This window comes from Cervus canadensis, chromosome 1, assembly GCF_019320065.1.
Source record: "Cervus canadensis isolate Bull #8, Minnesota chromosome 1, ASM1932006v1, whole genome shotgun sequence".
Taxonomy (NCBI): domain Eukaryota; kingdom Metazoa; phylum Chordata; class Mammalia; order Artiodactyla; family Cervidae; genus Cervus; species Cervus canadensis.
The window spans coordinates 112,215,045-112,240,598 of record NC_057386.1 but is presented as its reverse complement, the minus strand read 5'-3'; the positions used below and the strand labels follow the sequence as shown (position 1 = coordinate 112,240,598).

At 37.2% G+C, this 25,554-nt stretch overlaps 2 protein-coding genes across 6 annotated transcripts in view; both read right to left on the bottom strand.

The window, feature by feature from the left end:
- TTC28 (tetratricopeptide repeat domain 28) overlaps positions 1–25,554 on the bottom strand; it is a 570,331-nt gene that overhangs the window by 497,613 nt on the left and 47,164 nt on the right. The gene's annotated exons all lie outside the window — the stretch shown is intronic.
- Positions 4,234–5,103, bottom strand: LOC122441859 (NEDD8-like). The gene is made up of 2 exons (XM_043468929.1): positions 5,100–5,103; positions 4,234–4,559 (listed from the first exon to the last, which is right to left on the bottom strand). Exons 1-2 carry the CDS (start codon positions 5,101–5,103, stop codon positions 4,234–4,236), a joined length of 330 nt encoding a protein of 109 aa, XP_043324864.1.

Here is a 25,554-nt window from a genome sequence, read left to right as displayed (position 1 = left end):
TATTTAACTAGATCGAATAAGAAATAAACTTTGCAAGAGCCAGAACGCAGAGTCTTCATTTTTAAACAATGCTTAACTGGTTTCAGAGCTTAGAATTCCACCTGCAGTGACATTTATAGACAAAGACAAAGAATCACAGAATTTTGCAACTGAATAAGACTTTAGATCTTAGGTCATCATTCTAATATGCTTCCTTCATCTTAGAGTGGAAGAAATGAATATCTGAATAGCTTGACTGTCTAAAAACACATATAACAAATCAGAGGCAAAATGAGATTGAATCTTGCCAGATTCAGTCTTCATTCTATGTTATACTAAATCATTCCATTCCCAGTACCATTACCCTAAAACAAGAGGAGAGTAATTAAAAGGCAACAAGAAAAGATCAAGCCATCTTCACAGAATTTACTCAGAATAAATATTTGATAGACCAAAAGAAAAAAAAAAAAAAAAACCATAATGGAGCTATTTTAAGGTATTTCAAAGAACAACCCTAGGTGTGTTCGGTAGTCATTCACTTAAAATAGCTTGGCTAGTCTACGTTTCTATTGACCAACTGGAGCCATGCTATGCTAATATAGAATACCATGGCTACTTAAGCTGCTGGTGAAATATGGGAAGATATGGATACCTATGCTACCTAAGTAAAGATAAAATGGTAACTGTAGCTTACATATCACAGCCTGCATTTCACCGATGTTAAAACCTGATACAATAATCTTGGGAAATTTTGTTAAAAAACAATCATATGAAGGACTGACCAAGGCTGGAGGATCTACTTCCAAGGTAACTCACTTATATACCTCACATATTGATGCTGGTTGTTGATAGCAGCATCATTATTCTGCTTTGTAGACAATGTCTCCAATTTATGGTGGTTCAACTTACAATTTTTTGCCTTTATATTGGTGCAAAAGTGATACACATTCAGGAGAAAATATACCTCCAATTTTGAATTTTTATCTTTTCCCAGGCTAGCAGTATGCGATATGATATTCTCTCAAGATGTTAAGTAGTGGCAGCAAGCCACGCTTCCCAGTCAGCCACGTGATCACAAGGGTAAACAACCAATACACTTATAACTATTCTGTACCCATACATTCTGTTTTTCACTTTCAATTCAGTATTCAATAAATTACATGAAACATTCAATCAGCTCAGTTCAATTAGTTGTTCAGTCATGTCCAATTCTTTGTGACCCCATAGACTGCAATACACCAGGCTTCCCTGTCCATCACCAACTCCTGCAGCTTGCCCAATCTCAGGTCCATCAAGTCGGTGATGCCATCCAACCATCCCATCCTACTTTATTATAAAATAGGCTCTGTGTTAGATGATTCTACCCAACCTGTAGGCTAATGTAAGTGTTCTGAGCACATTTTAGGTAGACTAGGCTAAGCCAGTTTATCTCCACTCCCCCTCGGCCCCATGCACATTCCGTGTGATTTCTTCAAATCTACCCTACAATTTATTAATTCTCTTTCAGTTCAGTTCAGTCACTCAGTTATGTCCGACTCTTTGCAACCCCATGAATCGCAGCACGCCAGGCCTCCCTGTCCATCACCAACTCCCGGAGTCCACCCAAACCCATGTCCATTGAGTCCGTGATGCCATCCAACCACCTCATCCTTTGTCGTCCCCTTCTCCTCCTGCCCCCAATCCCTCCCAGCATCAGGGTCTTTTCCAATGAGTCAACTCTTCACATGAGGTGGCCGAAGTATTGGAGTTTCAGCTTCAACATCAGTCCTTCCAATCAACACCCAGGACTGATCTCCTTTAAGATGGACTGGTTGGATCTCCTTCCAGTCCAAGGGACTCTCAAGAGTCTTCTCCAACACCACAGTTCAAAAGCATCAATTCTTTGGCGCTCAGCTTTCTTCACAGTCCAATTCTCACATCCATACATGACCACTGGAAAAACCACAGCCTTGACTAGATGGACCTTTGTTGGCAAAGTAATGTCTCTGCTTTTGAATATGCTGTCTAGGTTGGCCTAACTTTCCTTCCAAGGAGTAAGCATCTTTAAATTTCATGGCTGCAATCACCATCTGCAGTGATTTTGGAGCCCAAAAAAATAAAGTCTGACACTGTTTCCCCATCTATTTCTCTCTTTAGTCATGTCTAATTTGCTTTAATCAAGCTATTGAGATTTCAATAACACTTGTCACTTCTGGACATTCTATCTAGTTCTTTTTCAAATCTTCTTGGTCATCTTTGATAATCTCTTGTTGCTTGTTCATTTTTGTGAACCCACCTCTTATTTCTTTAAATATTTTATGCATAGTTATTCAATATTCTGTATCAGATCCTTCCAGTATCTTAAATCCATGAGGGTCTAAATACATTGTTTTTTCAACCAACTCCTTAACAATGACTTATATGATTGGTGATCTTTGATTGCAACCTTCATATCTGGTTGACCTTAACTGAGAGAATCCTAAGGGATGTAAGAATGTTTTCCTTCATAAAGAATTTGTATTTTCTTCTGCCAAGAACCATGGAGCACTATCTATCTCACTTTAGCTCCCTTCTATGGTCCTTGGCTTAAAGCTGTAATCTCATATTCGGCTTTGTCACCCTGTTACTGGCCCAAGGCTTAGACTCTCAACTGCTGTAATGATATGGGCATTTACTTTCAGGAAACCTTTCATGTGTGCTTATCTTTTATTGTTCCTGTTTTAGTTCACATTTTTAGTTGGAATTTTGTTGTTGTTATTTTGTCTTGCTTTGCATTTGAAGGGTGTTATAAGACTTTAATTTTTGCAAATCCAACAATGCAACAGCCAATGGTTTGCAGTGAAAGGGCCTTCTAACTTAACTTTTACATCATTCTTTCAGAAGTGAAAGTCCCCAAGGCCTTTACTGATCCACTCATCTTTTACCTAATAAATAATTTCAGAGAAACTATCATGAACTCATTTCAATATTTATCTTAAATAATTCATCATTTAGAGTTCATTTGCATGATAGTAAGATGTAAGCCATCAAGAAACCAAAAACCTTGGGATATTTTAATCATATAGCACTGAATTAATGTGGTACTCATTAATGTGGACATTAACTTGTAACGAGGATACAGCATGTCAGAAATATTGCAAACCTGAAAAAACAGGAAATCCCAAGTTACCAAGTACATAGTGTCCCTGAAAAAAGGAACTACATATAGAGGGCCTGCTGAAAACTGACTGCTTGAAATCATTTACATGAGTTACACATGTCCATAGAGATCTTTAGCTTATTCACATGCTTAGAAAAACTTTTTCCACAAATATACCCCTAATCCAAAATACTGGTGAAAATTTCATTAAATAATTTGACTTAGCCAAACTTGCATAATTTGATCAGTTCAAATAATACTAAAAGCCTCAGCCTCTAATGTATCCAAAATTATGCCAGCTACAATAAATTTAGTTTTTTGTTCTTTCCTTGTTTAAATAATTTTAGTGTTTAAAATTCAATCTTTTCAAATATTACTATCTAAGACTCATAACAGTCACTCCATACCCAAATATCAAGTCTATTAATTCTACCTCCTGAATTTGCCTGTAACTCTCCATCCCAATTTCACCACCTTAGTCTAAGACACTATAATTTCCTTTTGGGTGGGCACAATAACATTTTACTCCCCCACTTCTAGTCTTGCCTTGAATTTTGGGATCTGCATCAGCTTCTAGAACCAATCCCCTGCACATACTGAGAGATGGCTGTATATGAAATATCAAGAACAGGGTAATCCATAAAGACAGAATGCAGAGTGTTGACAGAGGCTACCAGGAGAGAGAAGTAAGGAGCAACTATTTATAGGTACAGGGTTTTCCTTTGAGGTGAAAATAGTTTGGAACAAGCAGATAGATGGAGGTGGTGGATGCATAATATTTCAAATGTATTAAATCCTCCTGAATTATTCACTTTAAAATTGTTAATTTTATATAGTGTTAATTTCACTTCCTTTTTTTTTTTTTTCAGGAGGTCAAGAACTATTTTATTGAGAACCAGGGACACAGCCATAAGAGAGGGAAGCACACAGGACTGCTAACTAAAACCCAATAGCCAGCAAGGGCCCTTTGGGCCAGGAACACTGCCTCCTGGGGTCCTCACAGTCTCCCACCAACAGACACACAAGACTGGGCATCCAGGGGAGCGGGGAGTGGCTCTGGTGTCCCACAGAGTGAGAGGATATATGATGCCTCATTATGAGTGACAGGGCAAGGAGGTAAAATGGAGCGGAGTCCATCACTGCCTAAGACCACCTCCTCCTCTCAGAGCCAACACCAGATGGAGGACTGAACCACCTAATATCTTGTAATCAGCTGCTGTCTTCTCATCATTCATCTGTTTACCACTGTAGATGAGCCGCTGCTGCTGTGGTGGAATTCCCTCTTTCTCCTCCACACGCTCCTTGATTCGTTCCACCTTGTCCGTGGGTTCAATGTCAATCTCGATCTCCTTTCCAGTCAGCGTCTTCACTTTAATTAGAATCTTCTTCTCAGTTTGGGGCTGCACACAGATAAATTGCTGCTTCTGCCCCTGCGGTCTCCAATGCCTCTCCCCAGCACTCCCTCACTTCCATTTTTTAAGTGTAAAATGTTCAAAATAATTCTTTTAACAAAACCTAAAGTTGAACTTAAATTAATGTCGAAGAACCTTCAAGATGCCACTTCAAAGACTGGTCCAAAATTTAATGGTCTACTCAAACATTAAGAAGGTGACTGAACATTCAGTGTGGCTAAAGTGCAATGAGAGGAGATTCAGAGAACTAGGGGATATCTGGGAATGATCTAGTGATAAATACATAGAAAAAAATGAAGAAACAATTATCATTAACTCAAGAGAAAAAGTTTTACAAGAAAGGAAATGTAATCACAGTACACCAGTATACATAATCACAGTACATATAATCACAGAAATGATTCAGCTGTGAATGACCTTTTCAGAAAATAAAGCATAAAGGTATGCTTTATTCAATTTACTTTTATCAGGAGTCCCAAGAATTTACCTATCTGCTCAGAAATAATGACATTTTTACACAAATTTCAAACATAGTCATGTTTAATTAAGCATTTACTAGAGACATTATAAAAATAATATCTACCGAATACCCATAATGTACTGAACACTGTATAAAATCTAAAATTAAAAATTCTTCCTACTGAACATGAACTGCAATTATTTTTACCTATTACTTTTCTTTGACAAATCTGCCATTCATTCCTAAAGTAATTTATAAAATACGACATTTTGGGTCTTCAGGATTCAATTATCTAAGTCACTCTAAAAGCACTGTAAAGATTGTCTTAGGGAGCTAAAGTCCCAGAGGCCTCAAACTGTATCCTCTTGGAATAAATGAAAATTAGCATTTATTTAAATAAATTTTCTAATTATATCATCATCTGATTTTGCAATAGCACTCTTCCTCAAAAATAATTTAGAAAAATAGCTATATAAAATAAATTTTAATGACTTTATATCATCCCTTGAGATAACTAATATACCCTAGCATGTTACAAAGCAGGAATATAAGAGCAAATTAAGTAACAGCAGTAAATTTCAAGGAATAAATACGTAATATGTTGTGATTTAGTGGAGAAAAGTCTCATAATTATTCAAAGTATTTAAGGAAACTAATAATCATGAGCAGTTATCAAACACATACACACACAACTTGTAATTTCAACAGGTAGGTGCAGGACACCACTAACAAATAGAACTCAGTGATTTTCATCTACAGACATCACTGTAAGACCATTCTCCCTTTTGTCACATGGCTATTTTCCTTTGTATCTATGTTAGCTGGCATCATTTTATTAGTAGATCGTACGTCATAATCAACCCACTGGTGTGTCTCATATGTCAAGTAACTGATATAAGGCCTAAAACAGAGTAAACGGCTTCATAAATTTTTGAAAGAGTGTATTATTTAGAATGCTTTGTCAAGCACAAGGTTTTTATCTCAAAATAATATTAAGTGGTTTTTTTTTTAAAGGAAAGTAGTATTTTTTAAATAATTTTGTGGTCTATAAAGCAAATGTTCATATCTATAATTACTAACCATTTTTCTTAGCTAAGAATAGATGATTACTATACAGGCTTTTAGATTTATCTGAATACATCAGGATGATTACCTGACCAAACTCTGTCCAGTGCTGGGACTTAAAATGTTATAAATATATGGTACAACATTAAGGAGCAATGAGGAGAAGATCCCAGAAAACAGAGGAAAGAAACAATTGTTTCTTAATGGCACCAAAAAGATGTAGAATAAAAAAGTTCTACACTTAAGTACAGAGCAGCTTTAAAAATACACATAGATTATGCCTCACAGAGGATAAGTAAACTGAAATGAATGATCCAAGATGTTGAAAATGCCATCATAGTTCTTTCAAGGAAGACCAGGTTAGTGACAACACTGTAAGAACAATCTAACAGCTGCAACTGTGCATTACTTAAGGAGGACTAAGGTGAGACTTTTTACTATCAAAGTAATAAACATAAATGTGCAAATGAGAAAAGGAGACTGAAGCCCATGAAACAGTCAGTATATGCTGAGTTTCAGAATAACCCATCATAGCTAGAGAACTAGCGAATCCAAAAAAACTCCATTAAAAAGTTTTACATCTAAAAAATTGGAATGTATCTTTTTCACAAATTAAAGACAGATTGTAAAGAGAGGGTTAGAGTTGGAAAGTTCCCTGCTCGTCAAATTAAAAACAAGAGCTCTATTCATAAAAATAAAAAAAAATATTTTTAAAAACTTATGTGGTCAAGTCACATTCTTAGGTCTAAAGTTTTTATGCAACTAGGGGTGAGCATTCTACTGTGATTCATAAAGAAAAATGTCCAGTATAACAGGGGTTCCTAGAGCATGTGAGTACATTCTAGGTAATATGTAAGTAGCCATTTAAGATACCATAGAAAAGGAGAAAACACACCCTTAATACTTGGAGGAAATACTGTGTTCACATGACCAACAGCTGGACTTGATTAGAAAGAAATCCCAGGTTAGGCTCGATGGTGGTTCTCCCAGTTACATGACGACACAAATGAGAAATGCTCCATCTCTCACAGCCTGCGGCCCAGTGATTTCAGGGCCTGCTCCTTTACCCACCCACACAAGGCAACCACTTCTCCCCCTTTCTTCCTCTACGTCATTTCAGTATTCTCGCTTTACAAAATCATCATGTAAAAGGACATAATGAGAAAACAGAGCAAGTATACATAAAAAATCAGTTTCACTTATAATCTGAGATTCATTTTCACTTTCATAAGCATGATAAAATAAAAGCTAAAAAAAAAAAAGCTAAAAAAAAAAATAAATAAAAGCTGAAGTTTCCTTATCAAAAATTAATAAAAATTACAAATGTATACAAAATTACTTTAAATAGATTAAACTATGCTGGTACAGTAGAATTCCTGTCTTCTGAGAATGAAAGTTAAAATGCAGGATAGGAAGCAGATAACACATCTTTCTTCCTTAAAATTAACTGAGCAATACAGCAGAAGGTTAACGTAGAATGTAGTACTATGAAAACAACACAGTTTTATTTAACTGTGAACTAAAGACTTACATTAGATACCCACAATTCCTTGTGAAAAATCCCTCTGTTTTTCTGCTTGTCAGCATCTGCATTTTACAGCTGCCTCCTCAGTATGGACCCTGTCTTGCGGAAGTTCAGAATTTAAAACATTAATACCCAGAAGCTTAAAATCACAGCATTAATAACTTATTCAGATGGGGGAAAAAAACACAGCATTCTTGACTAAAGATGAACAGAAAATAAATCCAAAGACTGGAGATAACTATTTACAGGATATAAGGATAAAAATATCTCTTCAGACTCAGCAAACACATTTATGCTTGAAAAATTCCACACACACACACAAAGAGAAATTCCTTTAAGCCAAAAAAGCAGATAAAGGTTAATAGCAGGCTTAAGGTATTATTTACCAAAAGGTTAAAAATCCCAAGAAAATTTTTCCCAACCACTTACTCTTTTCTCTTAATAATACAAGTAAACACCATTTTTTTCTTCTGACATAAATGTTTAACCCAATGCAAAAAGCATAATTTCCAGTAGTTTTCCATTTCTTTCTCTCACTTAATGAGACTTTTATTTTTTATCTGCAGTCCAAGATAATGACAGAAGTAACTCCTGCCTCTCCTGATACCACCATCACTCATGGTTAGCTTTCAAAGTATTCCTCATTTCAAATGCTAATCAAAACTACAATGAAGTATCATCTCACATTGGTCAGAATGGCCACCATCAAAAACCTACAAACAATACATGCTGGAGAAGGTGTGAAGAAACCCTCTTACACTGTTAGTGGGGATGGAAATAGTATGGAGGTTCCTTAAAAAACTAAAAACAGAACTATCATATGACCCTGCGATCTCACTCCTGGGCATATGCCTGGAGAAAACCGTAATTCAAAAAGATATGTACACGCCAATAAGTTCACTGCAGTACTACTTACAATAGCCAAGACATGGACGCAACCTACGTATCCACCAGCAGAGGAACAGATGGAGAAGATGTGACACATATATATACAATGGAATATTGTGCTGTACTGTGCTTTCTCATCCATGGGGATTCTCCAGGAAAGAATAATGGACTGGATTGCATGCTCTCCTCCAGGGGAGCTTCCCAACCCAGGGATCGAACCCAGGTCTCCTGCATTGCCGGTAGATTCTTTACTGTCTGAACCAACAGGGAAGCCCACAAAGGAATATTACTCGGCCATCAAATAGAATAAAAGAACATGGATGGACCTAGAGACCGTTATACTTAGTGAAGTAAATCAGACACAGAAAGACAAATATCACACAGTATCATTTATATGTGGAATCTAAAATAAAAGGGTAAAAATGAACTTAGAATCATGAACACAGAAAACAAACTTGTGGTTACAAAGGGGTGCGGAGGAAGGAAAAACTGAAAGAATGGGACTGTCATATATATACTATATAAAAATTAGATAATAAGAACTGTCTATATACCACAGGGAACTCTACTACACACTTAGTAATGGCATATATGGGAAAAGAATCAAAAAAATAAAATAAAAGTTGATATATGTATATGTATAACAGATTCACTCTGTGGTACATCTGAAACTAATACAAATTGTAAGTCAACTATACTCCAATGAAAATTAAACAGACAAAGTATTCCTCATTGCAAGGCAGCTCCAGCTTCTCCCAAGGAGCCTTAACTCCTCCCGGTAACAATACGAGCTCTCCAGCGTCGTTACCTCTGCTTCCTCTGCTCAGCCCAGCTAGGTCTGGTATAATGCCAATTTGCTCCCTTTTTAAAAATATCCTGAATCTAAATCAGCATGTCCAATAGAATTTCATGCAATAATGAGAATGTATCTGAGCTAATAACATGGTAGCTATTAGTCACATGTGGCTATTTAACACTTGAAATATAGCTAATGAAACAGAAGAATTAACTTTTTATATTCCAGCTGTTATTAACTTGAATTGTTTTTATTAAAGTTGACATACAATATTACATTAGTCTCAAGTGTACAGCATTGTGATTTGACATTTATACATATTACCAATTGATCACCACAGTAAGTCTAGCTACTATCTGCCACCAAACGAAGTCAATATTCCCAACTATATTCTCTATATTGTACATTACAGTCCCATAACATTTATTTTACAACTGCAAGTTTGTCTCTCTTGATCTTCTTCACCTATTTTGCCCAACACTGCAGGCCCCTTCCTCTGGTGATCACCAGTTTTTTCATATCTATGTTTCTGTTTCATTTTATTTGTTCATTTGGTTTTTTAGATTCCACATGTAAGTGAAATCATACAGTCTTCGTCTTTATCTGACTTATTTCACTTAGCATAATACTCTCTAGGTCCTTCTGTGTTGTCTCACATGGCAAGATTTCATCCTTTTTATGACTGAGTAATGTTCCATTGCATATACATATACTACATCTTCATTATCCATTCATCAACAGACACTGAGTTGCTTCCATATCTTGATTATTATAATTAATGTTTCAACTAATATATCATTTTCAATCACAAGAGAAAGTTCCACTAGATTCCTGCCTCTCTGGCTACATCCTAAATTAGTCAATGAATCTCCTCACAAAATCCAGGCATTTTACAAGCTGCTGCTTCTGTGCTAGAACTCAGAGCAAGTAAAAGTCTCGGTTTCCCACAGCCTCCAGTTCTCCTGGATGCATGCCCCGCTGATTTTCAAAGCCAGATGTTATAGGGACCTGTCTTCCCAGTGCAGGATCCCTAGGCTGGGGAGCCTGCCATGGGGTGCTGAGCCCCTGCTCTGCAGAGGGCACTTCTATTGTTGTGATATCCCTGCTTCTTATGGGTCACCACACCAATTGTGTGGTTTCTGACTAGATAGACCATGTCTCTAGGCCTCCTATTCATCTCAACTTGGCCTTTTCTTTACATCTTTGCTTCTAGAAAATCTGTTCTCCAGGTCATTTTCAGAGATAGTTGTTCTACATGTAGTTGTAGTTTTGGGGTACCTGTGGGAGGAAATAAGTTCAGGATCTTCTTACTCTCTGCGATCTTGATCTGGAACTAATTAAATCAAATTAAATTTTATATATCCACATATGACTAGTAATCTATCATATTAGTACAGATCTAGAACAAGAGTTCTTTTTTCCCTACCAGAAATGACTAACTTTATCCTGCAAATGATGGAGAGCCACTAAATGACTGAATTTACATTGTAGAAAGCTTTCTCTGGATGCTTTAAGGGAGTATGATTTGGAGGGTTGGGAACAAAAAGCAAATGTTGAAGGTCTGAAAGATACTCATTAGATTTTGCAAGTAAAAGATCACTGCTAATTTTAGATAGAGAAGTTACAGCAGAGTAGCAGGGTTGTAAACCTCACTGGAAAGAGAGAATACAAATACAAACCATTCTTGAAAATCTGTTCATTCATATTTTGAAACTGTCTTTTGGTTAGTTATTCTCCTCCAAAGACCAGAATCCCTAAGTAAAGGATTTTTTAAAGTAACATCTCAAAAATAATTTGAGATATATTTATACAATCTAACTCATGTTTTCAGATCCTAGATGGAAAAAAAAAACAAAAAAACTATGCATCTTTCACTGAGTGTCATCTTTAACTTATGTATATACTTATGCTCAAGTCTTCTTAACTCCCATTTCTCTTTTACCACTTTAGGAAAATATAGTAGCACTGAGATATTCTAAATAAGTCCCTCCAATTCTTATCTCAGGCAGTTCTAAGTCCTAAAAGATAAACCTCCAATCCCTCATCTTCTAACCTATAGTTTATCTAAATAACCTTGTTGTGTATTTTCAGTGACACTTTCCCTGAAAGGGACTATTGTACTAAAATTCAGTTTTATAACATCTATGGGACTTCCAATAACTTCCTGCAATTACTACTATTTGAATTATAAAAATAACAAGATCTTGAAAAGATTCCTATAACTTCTTACTTGATTTCATTGGCATATTCCAATCTCTATCTCAAAGAAAAAGAAATGCAAGAGGGAAAAGTGGTGGTCTGAGGAGGGCCTTACAAATAGCTGTGAAAAGAAGAGAAGCAAAAGGCAAAGAAGAAAGGGAAAGACATACCCAACTGAATGCAGAGTTTCAGAGAATAGCAAGGAGAGATAAGAAAGTCTTCTTAAGTGAACAATGCAAAGAAACAGAGGAAGACAATAGAATGGTTAAGACTAGAAATCTCTTCAAGAATATTGAAGATACCAAAGGAACATTTCATGCAAAGATGGGCACAATAAAGGATAGAAACTTCTCTTAGGCAAGGACCTAAAAGAAACAGAAGAGATTAAGGAGAGGTGGCAAGAACACAGAAGAATTATATTAAAAAGGTCTTAATGACCCAGATAACCACGATGGTGTGGTCATTCACCCAGAGCCAGACATCCTGAAGTCTGAAGTCAAGTGGGCCTTGCATGCTTGTGCTCAACATTCAGTCATGTCCAACTCTTCACAACCCTGTGGACTGTAGCCCACCAGGCTCCTCTGTCCATGAGATTCTCCTGGCAAGAACACTGCAGTGGGCTGCCATTTCCTCCATCAGCGGATCTTCTTGATCCAGAGACAAACCCTGCATGTCCTGCATTAGAAGGCAGATTCTCTTCTGCTGAGGCCACCTGGAAAGCATACTAAGGCAGCCTTAGAAAGCATTAAGAACCAGAGATCGAATTGCCAACATCTGTTGGATAACAGAAAAAAGCAAGAGAGTTCCAGAAAAACATCTACTTCTGCTTTATTGACTACTCCAAAGCCTTTTACTCTGTGGATCACAACAAACTGTGGAAAATTCTGGAAGAGATGGGAATACCAGACCACCTGACCTGCCTCCTGAGAAATCTGTCTGCAGGTCAAGAAACAACAGTTTAAGCTGGACATGCAACAACAGACGGTTCAAAATTGGGAAAGGAGTACATCAAGGCTGTATATTGTCATTCTGTTTATTAACTTATATGCAGAGTACATCATGAGAAATGCTGGGCTGGATGAAGCAAAAGTTGGAATCAAGATTGACGGGAGAAATATCAATAACCTCAGATATGCAGATGACACCACCCTCATGGCAGAGAGTGAAGAGGAACTAAAAAGCCTCTTGATGAAAGTGAAAGAGGAGAGTGAAAAAGTTGGCTTAAGGCTCAACATTCAGAAAACTAAGATCATGGCATCCGTTCCCATCACTCATGGCAAATAGATGGGGAAAAGTGGCTGACTTTATTTCTCTGGGCTCCAAAATCACTGCAGATGGTGACTGCAGCCATGAAATAAAAAGACATTTAACTCCTTGGAAGGAAAGTTATGACCAACCTAGACAGCATATTCAAAAGCAGAGACATTACTTTGCCAACAAAGGTCCATCTAGTCAAAGCTATGGTTTTTCCAGTAATCATGTATGGATGTGAGAGTTGGACCATAAAGAAAGCTGAGCACTAAAGAATTAACACTTTTGAATTGCTGGAGAAGACTGTTGGGAGTCCCTTGGACTGAAAGAAGACCAAACCAGTCAATTCTAATGGAAATCAATGCTGAATATTCATTGGAAGGATTCATGCTGAAACTCTAATATTTTGGCCACCTGGTGCAAGGAATCAACTCATTGGAAAAGACCCTGATGCTGGGAAAGATTGAGGGCAGCATGAGAAGGGGGTGACAGAGGATGAGATGGTTGGATGGCATCACTGACTCAATGGACATGAATTTGAGCAAACTCCAGGAGACAGTAAAGGACAGAACTGGACATGACTTAGCGACTAAAAAATAACAGCAACAAGCCTTCCAAGAGGCCTCAGTAATCTTCTCCATGGAAAATTTCGAACAAATCTGCAAGAACTCCCAAAATCTCCAGCAATGATGTAAAATATCTGCTTATGCAATGAATGAGCAGGATTGATGAACCTTTGCTAAACAACTATAGAAACTACGATCTTTTGAAATTGTTTGATTAAAGGACATTTATAGAATGCTATAAGCAACTTCCACACCCACTTAAACCCACTCGACTAATTCCAGGAATGATATTCACAAAGCATCTTTTTATATCATACCTTTTCTGTATCTTGACCATATTCAATGACAGCTGACCCAATAATGAGTTCTATTACGACTTTCAAGATACCACACTCTCATTAATTTCTTCATTGCTCATCTCCTCCTCAATCTCCTTTTTGATTGTTGTCCATCTTCTCCCTGATCTCTGAATGGTAGCATACCTCCAAACTCAGTCCTGAAGACATCTTATCTTCTCTTTTCTATCTCCCTTCAGTAATTCCATCCAGCATCATGGTTTTAAATACAAATTTATACATCTAGCTCATCTCTCTAAAATCTGAGATTCATATAGTTAACTGCCTACTCAACTTTTCACATGGATGTCTTTGAGGTATTTCAGATTCAACATGTCCAAAACTGAGCTTTTGATCTTCTTCTCAATCCAACTCCAACCATAAACTTCTGCATCTCAATTGACAGCAAATCTATCCTTTCAGTTACTCAGGCAAAATGGCTTGGAATCATCTTAGACTTCCTCAAAATTGTATAAAAATACTGTTGGCACTACTTCAAAATATATCCAGAACCTGACTACTCACTACCTCCATATTTATACCCTCACCTCTGACACAGATTACTGCAACGGCTTCCTAATGGGTCTCTTACCCTATATTCCACAGTCTAGTCTCAACACAGAAGCCAGAGTAATCCTCTTAAACGGTAAGTAAGATTATTACACCTCTGCTTACATTTCATATAAAAAGTTAGAGTTCTTATAATGGTCTATAATCACCCAGATGATCCAGTTCCTCTTACTTTCCTCTCTGCTCATTCCTCTCCAACCATATGAAATTCCTTCTTCAGATGCACCAGGTACCCTCCTGCCTAAGGAGTTTTGCTTTAGATATTCGCTCTGCTTAGAGCACTCTTTTTCCAGATAACTTCATGGTTAACTTCCACACCTCCTTAAACTCCTTGCTCAAATATTATTTTTTGCATCAAACCTACTCTCCCTCTCCTACCAGTGCTACCTTTACTTTGCTTTTTTTTCCCCCTGACAGCACTTATCATTTCTAATGTACCACATATTGACTTCTATTATTGTTTACTTCTCTCCTGTCCCCAGATAGCTCCATCTCAGCTGATGAAAATTTCTTCTTTGGATTCATAGATGTATCCCAAGTTCCTACAACATTATGCAGCACATAAGAGATATCCAATTAATATCTGCTGGGTGAAAAAAACAAAACTCACAAGCCTGTTAGTGACTAAAGAACAACAAAAAACCACAACTACTAAGAGCCGAAGCCCTTTTCTTTTTGTTCAATCTAGCCTAACAAATAGATTATAAACCTACTGGTCCTACAAATAATGACAAGTCTTGCAAATTATGGCTCCACATTGTTCCTAAAACCATAAAAACATGAACTTATTCCAAAAGGGACACTATTCACTGCAGATTTTTGGCCTATACATAGTATTGACAGTAAACTCATTGCTTGCAGGTAAAATCAAGTTTGGGAGAATTATAACTTTAGAAAGTAGAACTAAAGTTCAAAACTTCAAAGTGACTTTGACTTTGTGAAATGGTCCATTAAAAAAGCAAAAACAGGCAATTTCCTGGCAGTCCAGAGGTTAGGACTCAGTGCTCTCATTGCTGGGGCCCAGGTTCAATCCCTGGTTGGGGAACTAAGATTCTACAAGCCACATATCATGGCCAAAAAACACAAAAGAAACCCAAGATGACCCTTAATAGGTAAAAGTATTCTTAATAATTAAAAGAATACAATTTTAAGTAAGTTTCACATAGAGCTCTGCCATCTACAAATTGTTTTTAGAAAAACCCTTAATGGATCCTCACAACAATCCCAAGAGATGTATTATCACCAACTCCATTTAACTGCTGGGGTAACTGAGGTTAAAAGAAGTTACCTGCCAACTGCAGGAGACATGGGTTCAATCCTTGATCTGGGAGCAACTAAGCCCAAGCACCACAACTGTTGAGCATATGCTCTAAAACCCAGGAGCCACAACGGCTGCAGCCCGTGCTCCACAACAGGAGAAATCACAGCAATGAGCAGCCTGTGCACTGCGACAAAGACCCAGCATAGCCAAAAATAAATAATTTTTTTCAAATTTTACTTTTTGGCGTGTGTCTATGCGTGTGTATAGAAGAGTGAGAGAGAGCTTTATATATCCATCAAATACCTGGGAAGGATACAAAACAGCCTAGTAGCAGCAGATGCCTTTGAAGAGGGAAACTGCATGTCTAAAGGAAAGGAATGAAAGGAAAACTTATTTTTCACTGTATAACTTTTTGTACCTTCTTGAATTTCATACTATAAGCATCTGTCACCTATTCAAAACTGAAGTAGTTATTTAAAAGTTACATACCCACATAATTATTGTTTTATTTCCCTGAGGGCCCCACGGACCCATGGTCACTTGCTAGTTTTACTGTTCAAACCTCTGAGCTGGAAGGACTAGTGGAGTAGAGAGAGGAAGAATGACTTCTTGCGAATGAGGTTTTGTACTCATAGCGGAAAGATCAGTTGTAGGCTACTGGTCAAAGCTTCTTGAGCTTGGAAGATGTTTTCTCATTCATTCAGTAGTATATTTAACAATATATCTGCCCTTGACAGATACAAAGCCAACAATAAGAAATCCCCAGTGCTACAGTTAAGGCACAGATAAAGTATGGAAGTTATGATGAGAGATATCTATGCTGTACCTAAAGCTTTAGAGACAATATGAGCTTCAGAGAACATTTAGTCTGCAGTAGTGTTTAATTATTAATAAGCTATACTTATCTCTCATCACCAAGGGGAATTACAGCTTTTTTGACCTTATTATGAGATTGATAATTCCAACATTTAATAAACTCTGAAAGCAGGAGACTAGTCAGAAGTATAATTTGGGAATTTCAATAAATTGAGAATTTTAATCAGGGATTACATAAATTACTAAAATGTACAAGATCTTTTACTTAAAATACACACTCTGGGGAAATCTAGTAAAATAAAGCATTAAAATATTTTCCTTAACATCCAGTACCAAAGCCATTACCAACTGGTAGCATCTCTTTCCCAGAGAATTCAGAGTTTCTATATGACTTTTAAAAGAGAACAGGGGTGTTTTGAATTATTTCTCAATTCTTATAAACCACAATGGGGGAAAAAAATGTTCTTTGCACCCATCTGTCAATGAGCCCCCAAACAACTAAGTTAATCACTGTACTGAGAAGTCTTATTCTAGAGCTTCAAGTATCTTTCAGAGCATTTTCTAATGTTCCGGACTTCAGGAAACAAACAGAACAAAAGAAACAGGAAAGCTGTGCAGTTTTCAGTACAGATGACAGTCAGCTCAGTTCAGTTCCGTCGCTCAGTCGTGTCCAACTCTTTGCGACCCCATGAACCGCAGCACTCCAGGCCTCCCTGTCCATCACCAACTGCCAGAGTCTACCCAAACCCATGTCCATTAAGTCAGTGGTGCCATCCAGCCATCTCATCCTCTGTCGTCCCCTTCTCCTCCTGTCCTCAATCTTTCCCAGCATCAGGATCTTTTCAAATGAGTCAGCTCTTCGCATCAGGTGGCCAAAGTATTGGAGTTTCAACTTCAGCATCAGTCCTTCCAATGAACATGCAGGACTGATCTCCTTTAGGGTGGACTGGTTGGATCTCCCTGCAGTCCAAGGGACTCTCAAGCATCTTCTCCAAAACCACAGTTCAAAAGCATCAATTCTTCAGTGCTCAGCTTTCTTTCTAGTCCAACTCTCACATCCATACATGACTACTGGAAAAACCATCGCCTTGACTAGACAGACCTTTGTTGGCAAAGTAGTGTCTCTGCTTTTGAATATACTGTCTAGGTTGGTCATAACTTTCCTTCCAAGTTACAGATGACAGTAATGACAGTGAAATTATCATACCTGTAGGCAGGTGAAAGTGCAGACAATCAAGCATTGGCTGAAGGCTATATACTTCTAGAACTAAATAGAATATACCTTATGTTACTGATCTGTTTAAGCTACCTGATCTGAGGGCATGGCCTCAACCATTTATGTGCTGACTCTAAAATCACTATCAGGAAAATATATGTATTGGTTTAAGGGTAGAATACCACAGGAGGAAGAGTAGGGGTTTCACACCTTCATATCTCCATAGATACCGCAGAATGTGCTTTACAAGTCATTTCACATTTTACAGTTAATACTATACATTAAAATCAAGCCTCACACCTATTTTGAAATTAGTTAAAATGCTAGTTCTCATCAACTCTATGTAATTTCCGAAAATTAGTAATCAATGCAACAATGTGCCAAACCACCTTCAGAAACCATTACCTATCCTTTCAGCATCCATATCTTTGTCACAGAGAAATAAAACCAGTTTTAAGGATCCATTAGTGCTTTCAGAAAGTTCTGAAACCAGTATTTCCAGCATAAGTTTCTAAAATTTCACTGATACAATGCATTGTGTAAAACTCCCAAATATCTCCTACAGCAAAAGACCTTTGTAAATGGCATCTTTCTGATTCTGCACTAAGTATCTTTATTTAAAATATTTCCAGTTTACACAAATCCAGCATTCATTTACAATATTTGCTGAGCATTTATTATGTACTAGGCATTATGGACCTGGAGCACTTAAGTGAACAAGACAAAGTTCCCACACTCAAGAAATTCACAGTCGAGGGTTCCCTCGTGGCTCAGTGGTAAAGAATCCACCTGCCAACCCAGGAGACGCGGGTTAAGTCCCTGGTCCAGGAAGATTCCACATGGTGCAGCACAACTAAGCCCATGCGCTCTCGAGCCCAGGAACTGCAAAATACTGAGCCCATGTGCCGCAACTACTGAAGCCTGTGTGCCCTGGAGCTCATGCCCCGTGACAAGAGAAGCCACCACAATGAGAAGCCCCCACACAGCAGCTAGAGTAGCCTCCACTTGCCACAACTAGAGTAAAGCCCACAGCAACAAAGACCCAGGACGACCATAAATAAATAAAAAAACAAATAAATAAAATTATTTTTACAAAAGAAATTCACAGTCTAAGGATACACAGAAGGGTAGCAGTCAGCTATAATACAGTGTGAATGGTCACTACTGATGGCTGTGATAAGGACAGAGCATTATGGGAGCACACAGAGGTATCCCCAAGAAGAACCCATTAATGCCCAAATGCTTCATGATTTTTAAATTTCCATATTTTATAAAACACTGTTGCTGGTGTTTAAGATAAAAAAACCCTTAATGACAAATGTGAAGCAAGGGTAAAGTATTTAAAGTAATATTCTTTTTGATGACTGCCAACCCTTATTTTGTGAAGATGAATAACCCTAATTCTCTGAAGCAGGACTCTAATTATATAATGAAACATGAAGCCCTCTAAGATCTGGAAAAAAACTGCCATAAGCTGAGAATCAATGAAGCAGCAAGCCACTGTTAGAGCTTTAAGTATATCTTATCCCTTAGTACTTTAGGGTAGAAACAAAGGTTGAAACTCACTGCCAAAATAAATTTAAACTAAGATTCAATTTATTAGAATTCTAATCTATTCATAACTTTTAGAGAAAATCTATAATATAGCATAGCATAGTATATTATAAAGTGGGATACCCCTGTATGTATAACAATCCCTAGATATCATTACACTTCAATTACTGAAATAGATAGATCCTCTCTTTAGGAAGGAAAAATGCTTAAACACAAGATATCAGAAATATGGGAAAATGAAAGTCAAAATATCTGTTGCAGCCTTCACTATCTGATCAATAAGAAGGGAAGTCTGCATGCTAAATCAAGTCACTAATCACTCACAGGCTTGCACCGCTGTTTAGCTTGCCTAAGCACGCTATCTTCTTGGTATACTAGTGCCTCCTGGGGGTTACAGCACATTACTACTCCTTTGAGAAAACTGGCATAAACAGAAAACACAGATATTATTTTCTACTAAAAACACAACATGAAAACTCCATGTCAAATAACACGTAGGCCTTTCCTAAATAATCTCTATTTTTAACTGTCATATTTGTTTCTGTCTGAATAATTGGGAACAAAGTACATAATACAACTTAATTATAGAAAGTGGTTGTTAATATGATTAAGAACATCAGGGCTTATACAGCATTTTGCATTTACAAAGCACTAAGCCAACATTAGGCGATTAATCTTTAAAACATTCTTGAGGTCAATATCACAACCATCTTTTTACAGAAAAGTAAAGAGCAAAGTTAAGTGAAGTATTAGAAATTAAAAGACTAGTCATGACTCTAATCAGCAAAGTGCCACAGAATGGTTTAATGTAAAATAGGAAGCATTAATACAGTTATTCATTTCTAATACCCTATGACCCATCTCTAGGAGAAGCTAGTTACTCTCTTAAACTGTGGTCCCATAACATTTTCTAGACCCTCTATTATAAGACTTACTACTTCTGTATTATGGTTATCAACTTGACAGTCTCTGCTGTGTATCCCCCACAGGGCTTTGTACAGTGTCTCTAGCACACAGCAAGACACGGCAAAGAACCATTCAGGCATCTTCCAAGTATTAAAGACTTGCTACAAGCAGGGGCTATTCTGGACACAGAGGACACAGTGGTGAAAAAGAAAGCCAAGTTCCCTAGTCTCATGGAACATACATTCTAGGAGGCAAAGGCGGATGACAAAAAAAAAAAAAAAAAAAGCTATCAAGCAGTAAGAAGAGCTATAGAGAAAACAAAAGCAGGGCAGTGTGACTACAGATGGCTATGCAGTTACATTAGATTAGGCAGTGATATTCAAGCTGGTATCTGAACAGAAAAAATAACCAGCTATAACTATTAATATATGAGGAAAAGACAATTCCAGGGGGCAAATGACAAAGTGGGTAAGAAATGGAAACACTCAAGGGACAGGAGGGAAAAAAGAAAAACAAAAACCGTAATTAGAGCAGTGGGCCAATGAATGAGTGATAAAATGTGAAATCAGAGAGGTGGGTAGGGCATTCTTGGGTCATGATAAGAATTTCACTCTGAATGAAATGGACAATTCTTTAAGATTCCATAACATGTATTTGCCAATCTGAATTGCTGCATTTGTATGGTTGGTAGCATTAAAAGGAAAATTAATTCTGAAAAAGGAAAATTACTATGCTGTTCGTTAGGGAGCCTATTTTAATAAATTACTTTTCAGTGAAAAGTTATTTTATAATTAAATCTTCAGACTAAAGGATAAAACAGCAGTGTCTACTAACATTTTAATAGAAGTTAGAATAATGAGATTTTGACAGTCTCTTATTGGAAGAAACTGAAGGGCTCCTGCATAAACCACTGTACATTATACATGACAGTACTAGGATCTTATGCTAATCACTTATTAATTTTGCAAAGCCTAAGATATCTCCAAATAGCTCATGATGAGTGCCAGACAGGCATCTGGAGAGGAGGTTCCTGAGTGAAAGCATGGAAGTATCATTAAATATAATAAATCTCTTCCTCTTACCAGAGAAATCAGAAAGAAAAAGTATCCACTTAGAAGTGAGAACACGTCTCACCATATTAACAGAACAAAATACAGCAATCGCCTAAAAATTAAGTGCAGGTTTAAATTTCCCCTGAGATGACAAAGATGCTATGGAGGCCTCAAGGCCAGTTCCAAGCTACAACACCAAGATTCAGTTAAATTTAACCTCACAAATAGTCAATGCACAAAAAATATTATCATTTGCACATTCTAGGTAGCTGGTTCCTGGACATTTGAACTTCGTGTATTATCTACCTATTTAAGGTGTTTTTATTTTTATGGTAAAAAAAGGTAACAAAATTACCATCTCAGCTATATTTAAGTGCATAGTTCAGTACTATTAAGCATATTCACATTGTTATGCATCGGATTTCCAGAACTTTTTTATCTTGCGAAATCTATACCCACTGAACCACACTGCCCATTTCCCTCTCCCCCAACCCCTGGCAACCACCATTCCATTCTGTATTTCTATGTCACTCCCTGTTCTGTTTTTTACTGATAATATTACATTGTAATAGTATACAAGTTCCTACAAAAGTAACTATGTATACAAGATTTTGATTTGGTATTTTAGTTGGTTTGTTTTTGTTTAAACACAATTTCATCCCTGTTTCCTAAACCAAAACATGGATAGTAGAAGGGGCTAAAAATTACCTCCAATATGTAGGCAAGAATACAGAAGTGACCTGGAATTACACTGTAATACACACTACACTATTTTCAATCTACCATGAATATTAACAAAATTATTATAGAGAAGAAAATTATTAGCCACGAGTAATATGCCAATACAATCTAGTTATATGGAAAAATACATAGTATATAGGAAAAATTAATCATAGACTTAAAAAGACTTAAGTTTGAGAATAGTCTAGTAGACAATAATAAAATTTTATGTTTTATCAAGGACTTCTGCATATAGTAATTCATCAAGTTAAGTCATAGTCCCTCCAGATGCTTCCTTCTTCTCTAAGATATAAAAATGCTTACCATGCTTACCTCATAAGGATGATATAGAGTAAAAAACTGAAATAATAAATGTACACAATTTGAAAGTTGACACTTTCAAATTTTATATACTCTGCATGTATATAAATTGTCTAAAGATAAATCAAAAAAATTTATCACTTGTAACATAGAAATAGTCAACATGGTACTAAATTTGCAATTAATATTTACTATTTGTCAAATAATTTATAGGTTATCCTGAATATGAAGAGACAGCAAAATTTCCTCTACCCACTTGGTGCAAAAAAAAAAAAGAATTCTCTTAAATCTGCTAATGGTGAGGTCAAAACCAAAAGAAAATCAAAATACAAATCTACAGACTGCATACAACAAGAACAAAAGGAGCAGGAATAAAGGTGTGATTATTCATGATACAGAGCAGGGGTTCTTCAGAAAAATATACTATGTATAAGTAACTTTTTCCAAAAGTACTTTCTTTCTGAATTGGTGACTTGGTAAACTGCCTCCCAAGTAGTGCTAGTGATAAAGAGCATGCATGCCAATGCAGGAGATGTAAGAGACATGGGTTCAATCCCTGGGTCGGAAAGATTCTCAGAGGAAGAAATGGCAACCCACTCCAGTATTCTTGCCTGGAAAATCCCATGGACAGAGGAACCTGGTGGGCTATTGTCCTATACTCCACAGGGTCACAGAGTCGGACATGATTGCAACTTACCACATCAGTAATACCTGTTCAATGAAAATTACAAAGGCACAAGCACAGGCAAGATTCTGTATAGGACAAATTAACACTAAAATCAAGAACAAAACCACTTCTCTGTGACATTATATACTTACAGAACTATGTGGAATTTACATGAAGAAATCTTGTATCTCATTCTTTTAAAAGTTGTGTTAAATTTGAGAATATGACCAAGAAAGTCATATAAAGCCATATTTATTTCCATCTCTGAATTGTACAAATTAGCCGGTAACTGCCTACACACATCAAAAGTAAGAGAGTTTTATTATTATCTAGTAAGTAGGCAGTTTAGTTCAGTTGCTCAGTCGTGTCCGACTCTTTGTGACCCCATGGACTGCAGCACGCCAGACTTCCCTGTCCATCACCAACTCCCAGGGCTTACTCAAACTCATGCCCATTAAGTCGGTGATGCCATCCAACCATCTGTCATCCCCTTCTCCTCCTGCCTTCAATCTTTCCCAGCATCACTGCCTTTTCCAATGAGTCAGTTCTTCATCAGGTGGCCAAAGTATTGGAGCTTCAGCATCAGTCCTTCTAATAAATATTTGCGACTGATACCTTTTAGGACTGACTGGTTTGATCTCCTTGCAGTCCAAGGGACTCTCAAAAGCATCAATTCTTCAGCACTCAGCTTTCTTTATGGTCCAACTCTCACATCCATTCACAAACTACTGGAAAAATCATAGCTTTGACTAGACGGACCTTTGTTGGCAAAGTAATGTCTCTGGCTTTTTTCATATGCTGTCGAGGTTGGTCACAGCTTTCTTCCAAAGAGAAAGTGTCTTTTAACTTCATGGCTGCAGTCACTATCTGCAGTGATTTTGGAGCCCAAGAAAATAAAGTCTGCCCCCATTTCCATTGTTTCCCCACCTATCTGCCATGAAGTGATGGGACTGAATGCCATGATCTTAGTTTTCTGAATGTTGAGTTTTAAGCCAACTTTTTCATTCTCATCTTTCACTTTCTTTTTTTTTTTTTTCCTTTTTTTTTTTTTTCCTCTTTCACTTTCATCAAGAGGCTCTTTAGTTGCTCTTCGCTTTCTGCCATAAGGGTGGTGTCATCTGCATATCTCAGGTTATTGATATTTCTCCCGTCATTCTTGATTCCACTTGTGCTTCATCCAGCCCAGCATTTCACATGATGTACTCTGCATATAAGTTAAATAAACAGGATGACAATATTACATGCTCCTTTCCCAATTTGGAACCAGTAGGCAGGCAAGGCATTCTCAAATTCTGAACCTCTGGTAGCAAACCCTTTATAATTGCCTTTTAAATTCCTCCCCCTTTTGAAACGAATTCTTTGTTTACGATACTATTTGGTAAGCTTCTACCATCGTTTTGGCACAAAACATAAAGCAGCACCAAAGGATTCTAATGGGATCCATAAAATAAATCACAATAATTCAGTCCATGAAGAGTTCAAATAACTGGGGGTTGGGGGGGAGGGGAAGACCTCTAGTTTCATGTCAATTAGAAAAAGGCTACAGTGAAATTTTAATGTGGTTATAAGTACCATAAGGTATTAATATAAAGGTCCTACTTTAATTAAATATTGACCCAAAGATTAAAAGTCACTTATTCGCCAGGTTTCTTTGCAACTAGAGCAACAAGCTGTCCTTCAAAATACAGCAAGGTGCAATTACCCAACTAATTTCAAATCTATCAATCAGTAAGAAAAGTATCATCAGTTATGATACTTCATTTTTCCATTTAACACATATTTATTGAAGGACTACAATGTTCCAAGCTCTTATTACTTTGATCACCCAATAGAGTCTATAAAAGCCATAGAAACTTCATATAATGGTATAATTAAACCTTCTAAGTCTTTTAAAAAATAACTTATATATACTTCAATAAATGCATTAACTAAATACAATAAAATCTGATATTCAGTTCAGTTCAGTTGCTCAGTCATGTCCAACTCTTTGCAACCCCATGAACTGCAACACACCAGGACTCCCTGTCCATCACCAACTGCTGGAATCTACACAAACCCATGTCCATTGAGTCGGTGATGCCATCCAGCCATCTCATCCTCTGTCATCCTCGTCTCCTGCCCTCAATCTTTCCCAGCATCAGGGTCTTTTCAGATGAGTCAGCTCTTTGCATCAGGTGGTCAAAGTACTGGAGTGTCAGCTTCAATATCAGTCCTTCCAATCAACACCCAGGACTGATCTCCTTTAGGGTGGACTGGTTGGATCTCCTTACAGTCCAAGGGACTCTCAAGTGTCTTCTCCAACACCACAGTTCAAAAGCATCAATTCTTCAGCGCTCAGCTTTCTTTATAGTCCAACTCTCACATCCATACACGACTACCAGAAAAACCATAACTTTGACGAGACAGACCATTGCTGGCAAAGTAATGTCTCTGCTTTTGAATATGCTGTCTAGGTTTGTCATAACTTTCCTTCCAAGGAGTTAAATGTCTTTTAATTTCATGGCTGCAATCACCATCTGCAGTGATTTTGGAGCTCAAAAATATAAAGTCTGCCACTTTTCCCCATGTATTTGCCATGAAGTGATGGGAACGGATGCCATGATCTTAGTTTTCTGAATGGTGAGCTTTAAGCCAACTTTTTCACTCTCCTCTTTCACTTTCATCAAGAGGCTCTTTAGTTCTTCTTCACTTTCTGCCATAAGGGTAGTGTCATCTGCGTAACTGAGGTTATTGATATTTTTCCTGGCAATCTTGATTCCAGCTTGTGCTTCATCCAGCCCAGCATGTCTCATGATATACTCTGCATATAAATTAAATAAGCAGGGTGACAATATACAGCCTTGATGTACTCCTTTTCCTATTTGGAACCAATCTGTT